The 18547-nt window shown below is 40.6% G+C and overlaps 1 protein-coding gene across 3 annotated transcripts in view; it reads left to right on the top strand.

Annotated features, from left to right (window-relative positions):
- Positions 1-18547, top strand: part of SH3KBP1 (SH3 domain containing kinase binding protein 1) — a 311729-nt gene that overhangs the window by 142312 nt on the left and 150870 nt on the right. For all 3 annotated transcript variants that reach the window (XM_012784660.3, XM_012784664.3, XM_012784665.3), the window contains one exon: positions 11084-11187. In XM_012784660.3, the coding sequence (XP_012640114.1) occupies positions 11084-11187 (104 nt within the window). The remainder of the gene's footprint in view (positions 1-11083; positions 11188-18547) is intronic.

The following is an 18547-nucleotide window of genomic DNA, read 5'->3' as shown; positions in this document are numbered from 1 at the left end:
TTATGTGCTCTTCGTAAAAACAAATTGATGTGTAGAGGCATTTAAATGAGTCTCTTCACATGTCCCCTAGTCTGCCTCTGCAGAAGAATCACTGTTACTTTGGGGTATAGCCTTCCATAACCATTTTTTGTGCTTACACAAGTGTGTTCATGTATACATGCCTTCTTTCTCTCATTCATTTAATTGCATTAGATCTTTACATATTAGTTGAATGTTGAATGGATTCATTTATTTATTAGTAAACATTTGTTGAGTACATACTCTATTCTAGGTTCTGGGTAATCAGGAGTAGGTAAAAGAGTCCATGGTGCTTAAAGTTATGGAGTGTGTATGTGTGTATTTATAAAATTGGGTTCATAGTATACATGTTATGTGGTTTGGTCTTTTAAATTAGTGTATTGTGGACACCTTCTCACACCAGTGTACATAGAGATACTTGTATTTAATGGCTGCATGGATATAACATGACATATAGCCCTTCCACTCTCGGTGGACATTCAGAATACTTTGTATGTCGATTTCTGTGCATATATACACTTGAATTTGCTATTAGAGACAATGCTGCCCTGAAAATTCTTCTTTCCTCCTCCTCCTCCTTTTTCTTGTAGAGCCAGTGTCTCACTATGTTGCCTAACCTGACCTTGAACTCCTGGGCTTACACAATCCTTCCATCTCAACCTCCTGAGTAGCTGAGACTACAGGTGCACGCCACTATGCCCAGCTTGAACGTTCTTAAATGTATCTCTGCCACCTTAAATGTTTTCTTTCTTTTAAGAGGACTAAACTTTAAATCAAATATATGTAATTTCTTATTCATTGTAGCCCTGCTCTATCATTAAGTATGGGCAATTGACAGCAGACCACAAATTTGTAAGAGGAAAGCAGTTAGGAATAGATCGATGTTGTTTAGTGTTACAGGTGCTTCAGAATACAGTGTTGGTAGAGAATGAGGTACCTTCGACACACTGGCAAGACTGCAGGGTCCACCATCTTTCTATCCCTATAGCTTCAATAATTCCTGATGGCATTGACTTTTAAGCACATGGTGGGTGACCTGTTTAACACCATGTTGAAGCTTCAGCTCTTTCCCTCCACCTTTCCTGTCCTTCTCCAGTGTCCCTCTGACTGCCTCTGGGAGTTTGAATTCACAAAACTATGACCCACGGACAGAATGTGGAATAGGTAGGTATTCATTAGTTCACTCATCCATTCATTTATCAAGAATGGATTGAGTGTCTACTCGAACAGACACTGAGCTAGGAACTGGGGATCAAGGACAAGTAAGAGAAGGTCATTGGCCCCCAAAGACGTTAACAGACACATCAACTGACAATGGCACTGTGTATGTCTGCGTTCATGTCTATGTATTGGCCTTTCCTTCCCTGGCTATATGATTCCTTCCACTGTGTTTTTCAGACCGTGTCTTTCATTACCGTCTGTTGGGCCTGCTTCCAGGCTCCCTCCCCTACATCATCCTGCACCCTCCTGACACCAGGCAGTTTTCCCTGGATCACTGTCTTCATCACATCTTGTTCCACACTTACCTGTCCAGAAACTTCCTCTGGTTTCTCATTGCCCATAAAGTGAAGTCCTTATCCTTAGCCTGGCATCCAGAGTCCCCTAGAAACTCACTCCCAGTCTGCCTTCCTGGGGTTATCTTGAGTTGGTGGGAGAAGAGTACTGAAAACCATGTGTGCCTTGGACAAGTTATCTAGCCTTTCTGTGTTCATCTGTAAAGGTGGGGCCAGCGCCCCGAGCCTTATAGAGTTGGTGTGAGGACTTGAGGGAAGGCCCGCTACATGCTGGGCATGTTTCCTGGCACAAAGCAGGCACTCGATGTTCATTTCTTTCATTTCCAGCAAGATTAAGGTGATTTTCCTTCTGTGACTCTTGCCATTACCTCCCTCCCCCTACACTCCCGCCTATGGCTCAGAGGCCCTAATAAATGGTTCTTTACCAGTTCTACGGGTTTCTGTTATGTCCTAGTGACTCGGGAGAAAATGAGAGGTGGCATAGCTGTAACCCCTTGTCAGATGCCCTCTGCCTTTGAAGTAGCAGGCAAATGGATTTCCTGTTTTCTGCCATGCAAAGATGTTGATTATACATAGCCCCATGAGAATCAAGCAGGCTCATTTCTAGGGACCACACAGTGCTGGTTAATTAAATGCTGCATATTTCTACTGCAACAGTCCAGTTACAGCCAAAAGGGATTTGTAAAGAAAGACTCATAAGGTTTTTTTTTTTTTTTTTTTTTTTTTTTTTTGCTGAAGTGTCCTCCTCTTCCTCTGGGTTGCATAATGTTGAAACAGGATGGTGAGTGGACACAGGATGGTGAGTGGAGATATTTCCAGTAAAACATATGATGCAGGGTCCATAAGATCAGTCCTTGCACTTTCTTTTCCTTGCACCCAGAATGCACTGGATGTCCCAAGTAAAATATGTGAATCTCCACATTTCTTTAGTTCAGTTTGCATTGGTTTTTCCATCCTGAGATAGAGAACCTGGCTTCTTGCCTACACCACGGTTTCCAACTCAAGAACAGCTTCTGCAAGAAGCTGGCACACTGCTCTGTAATGTGGAGAGTTGCTGCATCCCCCGGCAGCGTTGGCTAATGAATCATAGCACAGACCTCTGTCTTCTCCACCTCCCACCCTTCAGGAGCACATTTCCAGAGCTAGCAACTACTCAGTGCAACTGTTGCAAAGGTCTGTGAAGTAAAATCACAGCACAGCAGCATTCACCTGGGTTATGTATTAAGATAAATATTGTCAAATATTTAGAAGTCTGATTTTTTTTCTTCTTGTGGGAAGGGACAATGTAGGACCTAAAATAACATGGTCCTGGAAAAGTCCCACTTACTTTTGCCCTGGTGCTCTTCTTTTTTTTTTTTTTTTTTTTTTTTTTTAGTGAGTGCCGTGGCATCAGCCTAGCTCACAGCAACCTCAAACTCCTGGGCTCAAGCAATCATTCTGCCTCAGCCTCCCGAGTAGCTAGGACTATAGGCATGCGCCACCATGCCCAGCTAATTTTTTCTATAACTTTTTCTATATATGTTAGTTGGCCAATTAATTTCTTTCTATTTATAGTAGAGACGGGGTCTCGCTCTTGCTCAGGTTAGTTTCGAACTCCTGACATCTAGCAATCTACCCGCCTCGGCCTCCCAGAGTGCTAGGATTACAAACGTGAGCCACCCGCGCAGCCCCCTGGTGGTCTTCTTTGAGTGACAGATTTGTCTATCTGTCTCTGGATGGTGGCTGCAGCTTAGAATAGCCTGGGGAGCTTTTAAAATTCAAATACACAGGCTGCACCCCAGACCAATGACATTAGAAGAGGTAGGGCCCAGGCATCAGTATTTTTTTCCTTTTTATCCCTAAAATTTTTATTCTGAAAAATTTCAAATATACAGAAAGTAAGTTACAAACATCAGGATACTTCATTCCTAGTTACTTCAGAATCTGGCTCCTAAAAACAAGGGCATTCTGCTGTGTAACTGCAATAGAATTAACACACTTAGGAAATGTAACATTAATGTAATACTATTATCTAGTATTAGTTCATAGGCAAATTTCCCCAGTTCTCCCAATAATGTCCTTGATAGCCTTTTAAAAAAATCTAGAATCCAATTAAGGGTCATGCATTATATTTAGTTGTCATATCTCTTTACTATTTTTAAATCTAGGATAATTCTTTAACCTTTTAAAAATCTTGTGATATTGACTTAAAAAGAAATCTTTCTGTGCCTGGCTTATTTCACTTAAAATAATAATCTCCAGTTCTAGTCATGTGGCTGCAAATGACAGGTTTTTATTTTTTTATGGCTGAATAATATTCCATTGTGTATATGTACCACATTTTTTATCCACTTATTTGTTGATGGATCTCTGGTCCATTTGTTGATGGACCAGAGATATGGTTGAGTCCATATCTCTGCTGTCGTGAATGGTGCTACAGTGAACACAGGGAGCCAAAAAAAAGTTGACCTCGTAGAGATAGAGAATAGAATTATAGTTATCAGAGGCTGGAAAAGGGTGTATGTGGAGGGGGGATGAAGAGAGGTTGGTTAATGGGTACAAACATATAGTTGGACATGAAGGAATAAGATCTAATGTTTGATAGCAGAGTACGGTGACTATAGTTAACAGCAATATATTGCATGTTTCCAAATAGCTAGAAGTATGTTTCCAAATAGGACTTGAAATGATCCCCAAACATAGAAATGATAAATGCTGGAGGTGATGGATATCTTAAATATCCTAACTCTGTGGTCCCCAACCACAGAGTACCAGTCCGTGGCCTGCTAGAAACTGGGTCGCACAGCAGGAGGTGAGTGGCAGGCCAGCCAGCGAAGCTTTATCTCTGTTTGCAGCTGCTCCCCATGCTTGTATCACTGCATAAGCTTCGGCTCCTGTCATATCAGTGGCAGCATTAGATTCTCATAGGAGCGTAAACCCTACTTGTAAACTGCGCATGCCAGGGATCTAGGTTGTGCGCTCCTTATGAGACTCTAACGTTTGATGATCTAAGGTGGAGCTGAGGAGTGATGCTAGTGCTAGGGAGTGGCTGCAAATACAGATTATCATTAACCAGAGAAGTTTGACAGCACAATAAATGTAATGAGCTTGAATCATCCTGAAACCTGCTCCTCCTCATCCATGGAAATATTGTCTTCCATAAAATGATCCCTGGTGCCAGAAAGGTTGGGGACCACTGCCCTGACCTGATCATTATACATTCCATGCATGTAACAAAATATCATATGTACTGCATAAAAACATACAAATATTATGTACCAATAAAAAATGAAAAAAAAATCAGGTCAGTTTTTATAGACTGTCCCTCATTTTAGATTTGCATGATTATTTCCTCATGATTGGATTTAGGCAAATGTTTGTGACAGGAGTGTTCTGTAGGTAATGTTAAGTCCTTCCCAGTGTGGCCAGTCAGGTGGCCATGATGTCAATTTGTCCCATGGTTGGTGATCAGTTGGGTGAGATTGTGTCTGCCAGCTTTCTCCATTCTAAGGGGACCATTTTCCTTTTGTAATTAATAACTGTGGGGAGATACTTTGGGATTCTGTAAATATCCTAGTCTCTACCCAACAAGCTTTCACTCAGTGGTTTTTAGCAACCATTGATTCTTGCCAGAATCAATTATTACTATGATGGTTATAAAATGATGATTATCTATTCCTATCATTTCTGTATGTAATAGTTGACATTCTTTTGTAAAAATGAGCTTTCACTTCTCACCCCGTAACTGTCTATCTAATCCATCTATGTATCTATCTAGCTACTTATTGAAACATATCAGTATGGATTCATGATTTTTTCTGAAATGAATAAATTGTGATACACCCCCTCAGTACGTGCTTTATTGTCCCACATTTGGCCAGTGGAAGCCCTGTCTAGCTGACTCCTGTGTCCTTTTGAAATTACCCCCTCAAGTGTTTAAGCACTTCATTAATTTTGGCACAAACAGATAAATTTCAGTCTCACCTCATATTTCCTTGCCCCAGCCCTGGAAGAAGCTATTTTTCTATGGAGACCTAGTTCTTCAGGGACCACCATTTAGGAAGGCATCAGTAGTTTTGCAAAAGTTCCCGCAGTGATTTTAACGTGCAGCTAAGGATGAGAACCACTGGATTCGTCCTCCAGGAGGAGACCATCTGTTCCCATAAGACATTTTTTTCATCACCTGTAATTTGTGGTGCTGCTTTGTTGTTGAGGTTTTAGATTTGTATGAGGGTTATCGTGCAGGAGATATGTTTCAATGCAGGCCCCTGACCCCAACTGCAGAGTGAGTTCAGTAGGTCTGCCCTGCGTTTTAACATTGTGGCACACGTGGTCCCCAGGCCATGCCTGGAGAAAATGTCAGAAGTAACCCGGGAAATTGGGAATGAGGAAGTTCTTCTGATTTTCCTCTTTGACTTTTATCGATGTTTTCTGTCTTGCAGTATGACTTCAGGATATAGCCATGTTCCCTGGGTATGTGGAATTAAGGATCCATTTGATTAAGTTAATGGATTCCTTGAAAATATCAAACGATTTAAACCCTCATAGTGTTACTCTTATTCTGTCATGAGGGTTGTGGCATGTAAAAAAAAAAAAATTTGTGTGAGTGTTGACATTTTCAGTTGACCCAAAGACTTTTTTCATCTACTATGTGCTGTTATATTTTCGTGGACGTTGAATGAATTGGCCTAGTAAAGTTTTCACATGCTGTCAGACTCTAGGATGAAGGTCTAAAATATAGACATGTGTGCCACGTCTGGGACTGGGTCATGGTGCACTTCTGCTATTTCCCTTGCAGAGAAGGTGAAGGTACTGCATTGCCTTCACCTTTTTTATTTATTTTATTTTATTAAAAGGTTTATTTTATTAAAAGTGAGGCTACAGGCCCCAGTACCCAGCAGCTATGAGGAAAAGCTTCTTATCTGTGCTTTTGCCTTCCTGGTTTCAACTGTTAACCATGTACCATGTTAGCCCAGTTACTCCTCTCTGCAGTGTCAAGACCCAGAGCTGAGATTTCTTAAGAACTGTTAGACATGGGTGGCAGTGTCTCTAGTTTGAAATCTTAGGCTTCCCATTTACTGGCTGTCAGACCTCAGGTAAAAAATACTTGATCTCTCTGTGTCTCCTCAGTCTCCATGTCTATTTGAAAAAAAAGGGGGGGTGGGTCCAGTAATCTACCCCAGAGATTCAATGTGAGGATTAAATGGGAATAATACATATAAAGTGCTTAGCAGTTTGTGGTACATAGTAAGTGTTCAGTAAACGTTACTGTTATATTAAAGTTGGTCACAAATGGAAGGTGACTATGGGGGCTGGTGAGAGAGAGTTCAGGGTGTGCCATGTAGGTTATTAGATTGACTATTGCAATATCACAGTGCTTGTATTCAAGTAACACTTATTTTACTTAATGCAATCAGTTCCATGGGTGATACATTGTAAGACCCCCAGTGGGTGCTTGAAACCATGGATAGTACAATATGGTTGAACCCTATATATTCTATGCCTTTTCCTATGCATGCATACCTATGATAAAGTTTAATTTCTAAGTTAGGCATAATAAGAGATTAACAATAATAATAATAAAGCAGAACAGGCCGGGCGTGGTGGCTCACGCCTGTAATCCTAGCACTCTGGGAGGCCGAGGCAGGTGGATTGCTCGAGGTCAGGAGTTCGAAACCAGCCTGAGCAAGAGCGAGACCCCGTCTCTACTATAAATAGAAATTAATTGGCCAACTAATAAATATATAGAAAAAATTATCTGGGCATGGTGGCACATGCCTGTAGTCCCAGCTACTTGGGAGGCTGAGGCAGGAGGATCACTTGAGCCCAGGAGTTTGAGGTTGCTGTGAGCTAGGCTGACGCCACGGCACTCACTCTAGCCTGGGCAACAAAGTGAGACTCTGTCTCAAAAAAAAAAAAAAAAAAAAAAAGCAGAACAGTTATAGCAATATACTGTGATAAAAGTTATGTGAATGTGGTCTCTTTCCCTCTCAAAATCTTATCGTACATCACTCTTCTTGTGATTATGTGAGAGGATACAATGCCTGTGTGATAAGATGAAGTGAGGCAAATGATGTAGACATTGTGACATAGCATTAGGCTACTTTTGACCTCCTGATGATACGTCAGGAGGAGGACCATCTGCTTCAGGTGATCTTGGATCATTAAGCCATGAAGATGTCGATGGTTGGATGTTAGGAGCAGATGATGTCAATGACTAACAGGCAGGTTGACATCTATAGCATCGAGACACTGGACAAAGGGATGATTCACATCCTGGGAGGACAGTGCAGGATAGCACAAGATTTTATCACACTACTCTGAACAATGTACAATTTAAACCTATGAGTTGTTTATTTCTGGAATATTCCACTTAATACTTTCGGACTTTAGTTTACGATGGGTAACTGAAGCCACAGAAGGTAAAACTGTGGATAAGTGGGGACTACTGTAAAAAGTGCTAAAAGTGGAATTTATGTCAGGAACTCCATGCCCAGTTCATCTGAGCAGGAATGTGGTAGCTCACACTAATGGATTTCCAAACCCCAGGTGTAAGCAAATCATACTTTTTTTTCCCTCTTGATTAGACAAGCTGTTGAAAGGAGGTGGCATTGTTATCTACCTACCTCTTTGAAGGTGGTCAAGACTCACCAGTAAACATCAGTGAAATGCCAGGAGGGGAAAAAATGGCAATTGACATCCTTACACTTAACTTTATAGATGAATGGATACAGCTGAAATGCAATTTCTCCCAACTTCAAGCATACCCATTGAACTGAGTTGTATGTTGGGTAGGACTGGCAGACAAGTTTGAATCAGTGACATGCCAGAGTTGAGGCCTAGAAAAGTAGCATTCCAAGAGTTTGGGTGCGCTCTGTTTGAGTGAGCCATGGTGAAGACCTAAGTGACACGAAGCAGTGTTGTAGGAAGCAGTTAAGTACAGATTGCAGAGAGTTTGGCATGGGATGTGAATTGAATTGGTTCTTCTAGCACTGCGGAGAGAGCTCTGAACTCAGGCCAAGGAAATACTGCCACTTACTAGCTTGGTGACCTGGAGTAAATCATTGAGCCCTGGATTCTGATTTAGAAGTGATCATGAGCTATCCCAATGTGCTGGGGGTGGGAGGATAACTGTTTGTCCTGGGGTCAGGCCATGTGATCTTTACAACCAGCCATCTCTGGGTCCCTCTCCTGTGCTCTCCATAGGGCTTACTTTTCTTGGTCTGTTGTCAGTGTGCTTTATAGGACTTTATGCTACCAAATGAGTAACCATCTTAGAGGCCTTTAAGAAATGTTGACTAGCCTGGCAGAGAGAAAGTGGTGAATACATCATTCTTCTGATACCAGGCCTTTATGGAAGTCTGATGCAAAGCTTTGGTTCTAAAGAAATCTGATTATTCTGTTTCAGGTCCTGAATCCTTTGGATTAGTCTTTTCTCTAAGAATATATCACTATCTCCTTTGGCATTTGTGCAGTGTTGGGTGACCAGCTACTTTTTACAGAGGGTTTTTTTTTTTTTTTAAGATATCAACTTACATATAACTGAAAGTTTTATGGCTTTAGCTAACACTAAGCCTTCAGATGTTGTTTTTAAGTCACTTTGGTGACTTCTGTGGTTGTTTTTCAGACATTTGTCATTTTACTACTTTCATGTCCAGATTTGTGTCTGTAGAGTTTGCTTTTGCCATAATACCTAGCAAATAAAAGCTCTTAAAGATTTATAGTAGAACTTCATTTCAAGGGGTGTCTATGGGGGTAGATGAGTGATAGGGACCAGGAGAGGGGTGCCAAGATCACATTGTCATCTAGACTTTCTTTGCTAGATTGAGAAATCTGTATCCTTTATGGTATAGAATACTTGATTAGCCATTGGTCGTGTTGGAAGCCATAGAATAGTGATGGTGGTCTTTACACTAAGAATACCACTCCTCCTAAGTTCCTGCCTTGGAGAAGCAAGCTGGAGGAGGCCTTCTGTCCCAGAGAGGGCCAGGGCCTCCTTGGGGTTGCACTACTCAGCCTGCTATCAGGCCATTGGCACCTGGGAATTGGCATGGGAGCATTGCATTTGTTCCTAAGACCCAGAGGCTTGTGGTTTTTCACAAAGGGGTGGAGAGTATTTGTGTAGTTGCCAAAGATGTGATTAGACAAGATATTGATCCTGAACTTCTGCCCTTTTCCCTCTGTTCAACTCTGTTCTTCCTTAGTGTGAGGTACAGGCAGAAAAAAATGGAACAGGGAGAACTAGGCCACTGGCTTTTGAAAAATATTGATCAGGGAGCACATCAGATGTAGTGCAGAGACCTTCCCCTGTGTGTGATGTCATGCTATGTGAGGACCTTAATGTGCCCTGTGATCACCCCTGCATGGACTTCCTTTTTCGGGGAAAAGATTAGAAAAGTAAAAGAATCCCTGTAGGCAGTATCCAAAAATAATTTAAACATTTCTAAATGTATTTCTTTGAAGTCATTGATCCTTTTGGTTTTCTAGGCCATGTGGTGGCATGAAGGAATGGTGTGAGCCACTCAGCCATGAGCAATAGACTTCTAGGCAATGTTGGTCTCACTTCTGATCTCTCATCCACCTCTCCCTGGCTTGGGCCTCTATTCTGTGTTCGTTCGTTCTCTCTCTCTCTCTCTCTCTCTCTCTCTCTCTCTCTCTCTCTCTCTCTCTCTCGATCTCTCGATCTCTCGATCTCTCCCTCTCCCCCTCTCCCTCTCCCTCCCTCCCTCTCCCGTCTCCTCACTCCCTCCCCCCATATACATGTTCTTTCTCCCCAAAACATACATCTCTGTGGTGTGGATGTGCTGTGGACAGTTGAATCTGTACTTGAACCAGCTCTAAGCTAAGGGCTCCCAGATGGGCCACCCTGGGTGAGTGAAATAGTGTGACCTTGAGTGTCCTCTGGCCGAGTGAAGTGTGGCCCTGACTTCTATCTTGATTTGCCTGGGTTGTTTCTGTATAAGCAGCCAGGGATCCTGTTAATGGATCCCCTGGGACATAGAGAAGAAGATAAAAGTGGATTTGTTAGATCCCGTGGGGCTTTTGAAATGGTACCAAGAGCAGGCTTATCAGGCCTGAGTTCCAGCATGTTGAAAGGGTGATGATTAGTAAGAAAAAGGCCAGGATACTTTATCTTTTCCTTTGCACATTTGAAAAAAATTCCCTCTGCCTTGCTAGCATTAGAAGCAGACCATTCTTTTTTCTCTATCCCATCACATCAGCTTCCATTAAAAACCAACAGCAGCAAATACAAAGCCCCATCCATGGAAAAGCGTTTAAGGCAACACTGTGCTCCAGTGCTTCAGGGGTGGGGTTTTTGCCTTCTGCACCAATGGATCGGTTTTCTCATACCCATGCCTTTCTGACCCAGCAGCTTTTAAAAGACCAAGAAGCATTGCTCTGCTTTCTACTGCCTCTCTCTAAGAGATCAGGGCTGCTGTGCCTCTAGCCATGTCCCAGAGAGCATATTTGAGACAAGTCAGCTTAATTTGCCTGCATGCCTAGGAAGCCTCTCTTTAAAATATTTCTCTGGGAGAAGAGCTACATCTAAATGTTTTGCTTTTCCCATCCAGGTGAGCGACGGAGACGCCGATGCCAGGTAGCGTTCAGCTACCTGCCCCAGAATGATGATGAGCTTGAGCTGAAAGTTGGTGACATCATAGAGGTTGTAGGAGAGGTAAGCAAGCCGACCGGGCAGCGTGGTGGCCTCGCGCGGGGCCGTCAGACCCACCACTTGCCCACCCACGAGGAGCCTTTGCTATAGACTCACAGGCTGTTTGGCCTTGACGTTAGAAATCATCTAGTTGAGTCTCCTCTCTCTGAGGAAACGGGTTCTCACAGAGGAATGCCCCCAAGCCACTTAGATTCAAATGTGAAGCCATTTTTAACGTCTAAGGAAGCATACTAAGTACCTCTGACATTCCGAACCACTGTCACCAATTTTCTCTTCTACCTTAAATGACAATAGACTCTGGGTATCTAAAGTGACCCAGATCCATCTCTAGAGTATGGATTTGTTATTCATTATGGGGGGGGGGCGTGGATTCAGAGGGAAGAAAAAAGAAGTGACATTTATTAGAAGACCTAGTATGTGGTAGGCGTGACAAGGTTCTTTACAGGTTAGCCTGTTTACTCATCCCAACCACTTTATTGGGCTCAAGAGACCCTGGAAGAGGCAGGGCTGAGGGCCAAGCTGGGTCTATCTGGGTGGAGACCCTCACTCTTTCTACTGCACCACAGTCCCGTGTTCCTGGTACTGGGCCATTGGGATGGGCTTCTCAGGCTCTGCTCCCCCAGGTCTGGGGGATCCTAGGGTTCAGGTTTCAAACCTCATCATTCATTCTGATTCAACATTTGTTTCTGTACATAGAAATACAGTTTTCCAATTGTTTTTCATTTCCTGAATACCCTTTGACTTTAAAGAAATCCAGAATTTATAGAAAAGGAAGCTAGAAGTTGAGGAGGACTTTAAGTGAACTATCATGTAGGTGGAAATGTCAGGGCTGATGCTAGAAGCCAGATTTCCTGACTCTTGTACAAATCTAACGTGAGCATGTGTCAGAATTTTATTGAACTCATTAAAGAGGGGATCTGTAAAATTGTAAGGCTGGTTCAAAGAGAATTGTGAAAGAGCAAAGTATTCGTAATGACTGAAAGAAATAATACTTGATTAAGATTGCTGAGTTGGGGCCAGGCGTGGTGGCTCACGCCTGTAATCCTAGCACTCTAGGAGGCCGAGGAGGGAGGATCGCTTGAGGCCAGGAGTTTGAGACCAGCCTGAGCAAGAGCAAGACCCTGTCTCTACTAAAAATAGAAAGAAATTAGCTGGAAAACTAAAAAAATATATATAGAAAAAAATTAGCTGGGCATGGTGGCACATGCCTGTAGTCCCAGCTACTCGGGAGGCTGGGGCAGAAGGATTGCTTGAGCCCAGGAGTTTGAGGTTGCTGTGAGCTAGGCTGAAGTCACAGCACTCTAGCCTGGGCAACAAAGTGAGACTCTGTCTCCAAAAAAAAAAAAAGATCGCTAAGTTAGATACAAAACTACGTAGCATCCTATAGGGCAGTAAAACTGAGGTAGAATTTTATTTTCATTGCTACCTGACAAGAATCATTTGTAGTGCTCTCAGTTTTCTACTAGTTAACATGCATACTAACAGAGTTGTAAACTAGCCTCATAAATGGTAAATAGTACGCCAAACACAGGTACATGTCCCCAGAGAAGCAGTTAATGGGGTTCCCAGTGTGAGGCTGAGAGGACGTTCTAGAATCTCTTTTGCCTACTTCTGAGTTTGAGATAATTTGTATTGATGTCATTCATCTTTTTTTTACCCCTTGTGTCAATCAGGGCACATAGGAGATATTTACTGAAAATTGGGTGAGTGAAAAATGAATCAACGGTGGAGTAAAAACATTTTATTCCAATAATACAAATTTCTTAAGACTGTAATCATGGAAGAGATTCCAGATGAAAAAAATAAACAGATGTGACTAATAAAAAAATAGTTAAGATTTGAGTATGATTTGCAGTGAGTCCATCTAAAGAAAGAAAAACAAATAGAAAAAAATGCAATAAATTATGACTAAGTTATGTGTAATATATGAAAATATATTAGGAAGCTACTATGACAATGATAAATGATAGATAAATTTGCCATAAACATAAATCACACAAGGGGGAAAAATCTTAACCAAGACAAAATGTTCCATGCTGCTATTAATTAAAGAAATATGATATAAATTAAGATAATGGGTTTTTACTTATAAAAATCCTAAGAAAATATTTAGTGGTAAGACTGGGAAAGCTTAGAATAACTGAACCTGTATATCTGTATGATCCTTACATGAAGCTATTTAAGAAGGTATTTCAAGAGCTATAAAAATCCGAATAACACTTTCTAACCCAGTGGTCTCATTCCTAAGAATTTATCCATAGAAAATGGTTAACAAAAGAAAAAAAAAAGTGAAACATGTTAATTACGGTAGTGTTTGTGATAATGAAAAATAATCTAGGAAGGGAATTAAGTTGTATTATCCAGCTAGAAGATTGTGAAGCCATTAAGATGTAAACAGAGAGGCCTTTAAATATGTATTTATTATGATACTTTGCATTGTAATTATCTGTTATATTCCACTAAGCTGAGAGCTTTTCAATGGCGGGGACCTGGTTTTTATCTGTCTTCATATTTGCGGTACCTGGAATAATGCCTGAAACCTAATATGCACTTTAATAAATGCTTCCTGAATAACTCAATAAATGAATGGAAGTATGAAAACAGCTTTTTGCAAAATAAATGAATAGATCAGAACACAAAATTGCATATACTAGGATACAACTCTGTAAAATATATCTATATGAATGTGATAAAAGATTAAAAGGAAATAAGAATTGAAAATGGTTTGTTATGGAAGATGACTTTTCCTTTAAGGTTGTAATAATGCATTGAGAGGAAATACAAATCAAGACAAGGAAAATGGTTGATACAGTTTTGAGAAATGTTGCCCACTTTCATCTGCCTGTTGGCTGCAGGGAAACTGAGTGTAGATTACTAAGGGAGAGGAGTGTTTGCAGAGCTATGTATATGGCAGTAGGCCTTCACCACCTGCAATACCAGCCTCTTTTCCATTCACTGTCAGCTAAATGCTGGGCTTCATTCTGCGCTTGCTTCAAGTAGGGAAAAAAAATAACCATGGAGTCTATAATATTTTCCTACAATGTAAAGGCTGACCTTTAATACAAATTTTAAAAAGCATATCATCAAAAATTCCCTACTGTTCCAATTTACTTGTAATATTACAGATATTGGGCCATTGCCAATGTATAATATAAAATCTGTCCTTTTCTCTTTACATTGTATAAATGCTAATGGTAGCTCTTCTCTAATTTGACTGAAGATTAAAAACAATAAATAAAAACCTAAAATAAAACCTTTAAATCACAAGGACAAATTAAGGTAAAAACACAATAATAGTTTTGCAATACTGTAGAAATCAATTTATTAATCTATAAAAATACATATACATACACAATATATTTTTATTGATTAATAGATTGATTCTACAGTTTGCAAAGCTATGTACGCACACAAATGCGCACACTTTTTTTTTCTTTGCCCTGACAGACAACTCTTAGGACTTTGAACGTATGGACTGGTTTTTTGAAATAGTTGAATCAAGTAGAGAATCCTAAAAAACTGATGTACATCTACCTTAATATGAAATTTTAGCTTCAAATGTCAAAATGTATATGTGTTCATCATTTATCGATACAACCTTATGCTATAGGGTGGAGGCCTTTTCCCTAAGTATGAGTTTGCTGGTTTTGAGCTCCATCCTTTCTGCATATGTAGTATATCCTCTGTGATCCCTGTTGATTTCTTTAAAGTCGATTGGTGACAATATGAGTGAGGCAATAGCAGTACATAATCCTTCTGAAGTTCTGTAGCCTCCTCACCCCCAATAGTTTTTAGTTGTCTTGTCCATACCTAATTTAGCAGCATTAAAAAAAAAAACCCCTTCAAATCAATGCCTTTATCCCTTCTCACCATTAACCTTCTCTTCATGCCTATATATTTTTGCACTATTTAAGCAAACATGTGCTACCAACAACAAGCTTAAGCAGGTTTGGGCGGAAGCAACCCTGACCCTTGGTTGGGTGAACAGCTTGCTCATGTGACGGAGCCGATGACTGTCAGCCTGGTTTAGGGAAGGAAGGGAGAGCGTGGGGAAGTCGGGGCCTCATGGAGTTGGCCAAATGAAGGTTGCTGAAAAAAGAGCTTCCCTGCTTCTGCCTCCTGGCTGGAGAGCGGTGGTTCTGCTTTGGGGAAAAAAAAAACAACAAAAACCATCATTGGGAACTTAAAGTAACTGGGCTGCCAATTCGAAAGGAAAATAAAAGGCTCTGATTTCCTGGATTGATATTTTAGAGAAATCATTGTGAGTCCATACTTGGGTCATTTTTGTCCAGAGTGGAGAGGATAGATAAATGCGGGCCAAGTTCTAATTATAAGAAGAACGGAGATGGCAAGTAGACAAGGTTACCAGGAGAAATAGCATTTGAAGGCCTCGGGAGTTTTGAAACTGACTTTTTGGCCTTTTTTTTTTTTTTCTAAAGTACATTGAAGCCACTTTGTTTTTCTGTCTATGTTATCTAGAGCCTGGGAAAGGAGCTGCTTTTCCTCTTGTGTTAGATGAGCCTGGTCTTAACCAGTCTCTCAGTGGTGACACAAGAGATGTTCAAAGATTCTTGTTTTTACGTGTTCTTTATGGCTAGTGTTTGAGGTATTTCTCAGTGGTTCCCACTCAGGCTGGCTGGAGACCAGTGACATCAGTCTCTGTCTCTGTCTTAAACCCTAACCTGGCTTTGTGGTTTGCAAAGATCATAACTTGCACTTTCAAAAAAATGTCTGCATCTTCCTTCTTGTGTCCATAGAAGGAGATTTGGTTCACTCAGCTAGAATTAAACAGGCCTTTGAAATTCTTCAAAACTTTTAACTCAGTCAGACAGCCTTTGTGGGTATGGATGGGCAGTTTATCTTCATTCTATTTTTGCCTATGAGAAGTTAAGTTCATTTAAAAGGTGATTAGTTAATAGATCAAAACATACTTAAATTCTTTACCTGTTAAGATACTACCTTGCTTTAGAAGGGTTTGTATCCCTTTTCATAAAAAAGATAACATTAATATAAAAATATGTTTGTTAGAATTTGATAATCCAAGAAGCTCAAGCTGTTCTACAATTATTTCTCCAAATAAGTTAGGGGTAAACAACTCTGTTTTGCTCATGCATGGAGATGGTAAAATATTCCTAATTAAGGAGAGGGAAGCCATCTTTAGAAGAGAAAGTGGTTAGATTTAAATTATCAGCATACAAAATAGGCCATAATCATATTAAAGTAGCATATTTGCAAATTTAAATGTATTTATAATAGATTTGCATAGCTATGGATGGGATTTATCAAATATCTCATTGCTTATACTCTGAGAGACACTGTGTTTATGGAGATTCAGAGATTTATTGAATAGAATCTGTATCTTGAAACATGCTTGGTCTAGTCAAGGAGGGTAAGAGATATACAGCTAAGCAGATAACTGATAACTCAAGATGTTACCAGAAGGGCAAATGATGGTGTTGACAAATAAGGGAGGAATTTACAAACAGGACTGCTTATTGAGGGTGAAGAAGATGTTTCTTGCAATAGGCGAAATTTCAACTGGATACACGAAAGGTGAGCAGTATTGGGATCAATTCATCAATGAACTGGGGTTGTATTGTATAAAGCGCTGGGTTAGGCTGGAGGAAGGAGGATGGAGTGTTAGTAGAGGGTGACTGTGAATGTTTGGGACAGGTGTGGACTGTGTGAAGCAGGTGCAGGCGGATGCAATGAAATGGGCTTGACATCAAAGTTATGATGCTGCCCACGCTGAACTCTCAAAGGAACACCCTGTTTAAAGGTTCCTGACCTAGGGCTTTTCCCAGGTTAACATATCCCCATACACTATTTTCTCACCTGGGAATAGTGACAGGAACAAAACTTGAGGGTCTTGATTCATCAGAAAGGTTACCTTGCTGGCTCGATTTACTGTTTGTTCATATTTTCAAACTGGAATGATAGCAAGGCCTTAGCATAGACTCACTTGGGAGTTTGGGGACCTGTAGAATAGCATGTGCTGTTTTGAAGGACAGGACTATAAAGCACTGCTGAAGACTGTCTCCAGAAGCCCTACCAGAAACTCTTTCCACTCTGATGAAAATTTTGTCTGTCTTGTTGGGCAGTTTGCCTAAGTGTTCAATGGAAATCGTGTGTGTTTCCTTAAATCATTTCTCTCTCAATTCTATAGATTTCTCTTTTGAGGGCCCCCTCTTATGTGGAATAGGCTTGTTCTCAGAATGAGGAGAGGGAACCAAAATCAACTTCCCTGTGTGTATGGAATGTTCTGGCCCAGCCAGAAAGAGATAATCATACAATGAACTATAAAGGAGTTGGGGGAAAATATTGGCCCAGCCAGGACCTATATAATACTCATTTGTATTTGTCATAACCAGCTTTTTTTAATCCTAAAATCAGCAAGGATAGTTGTTTAAAATGTAGATGTTTATGCCTTCAGGAAGTAGCCGCCTTAAAAATATATTTTTTCACTAATTCCACTGATAGTAAAAGATATTGTCCAGAAATAATTTATATATTTTTAGCTAAGTTAAATTATGTCTTAGCACATTTATATGACATTCCAGAAGAGACAAAATTAATCAAAAGTGATAGAAATCGGATTAGTGATTGCTTAGAATTGAATTAGCTGGGAAGGGGCCCAGGGAACTTTCTGGAATGATGGAAATGCTCTATTGGTGGAGGTGTGTGTTACAACAGGCATTTGTCAAAACTGATCAACCTTTATTGTTAAAATCTATGCATTTATGTAAATTATACCTCAATTTAAAAAGTTTAAAAAATGATCTTAATATTTTTCTAGTCTTTCAAAAATGTTCAAAATACCTTCCTCTACCTTTCACAGGTAAGAGAAAGGACCAGTATGGAAATTGTCATTTAATTATTTCTGAAAAAATTTTGAGGAAAATGTTAGCAGTTTTAAGGTATGGGCCTTTCCTTAGAGTTTGATGTGGTGATTTTCTTTTATGGAAAGAATGGGGGAAAGCAGCTCTTGAAATAATGAAGCTGACTTCATTCGCCTGTGTGGCCCTCCCGCCCCAGGCCTTCTGACTGGGGTGTGGGTAACAAAGTGTTCATTGGATGAAAAAAGCTATAGCAGTCCTTAAAAGGATTTTCTCTCTTGGTACTTGTACCCTCGGGTAGACTTTGGGCCTGGTAAATTTGCTGTTCCCCTTCTCAGTACAGTTGGCAGGCAAAATTTCATGGATGATAAATAGGGAGTGTCCTGAATAGCTAGATACCCACAGGTACCACGCCCTCTCTCCAGTCAGACTTCTTTAGCACCTTACAAATGCAGATAAAAAGTTTGCAAGACGGGGTGGGGATGGGGGTATTGAAATTCACCCAGTTTTTTGCCCAACCTTCCACA

This window comes from Microcebus murinus, chromosome X (assembly GCF_040939455.1).
Source record: "Microcebus murinus isolate Inina chromosome X, M.murinus_Inina_mat1.0, whole genome shotgun sequence".
Taxonomy (NCBI): Eukaryota; Metazoa; Chordata; class Mammalia; order Primates; family Cheirogaleidae; genus Microcebus; species Microcebus murinus.
Note: the sequence above shows the minus strand (reverse complement) of the source record. Positions and strands in the feature narration are given on the sequence as shown.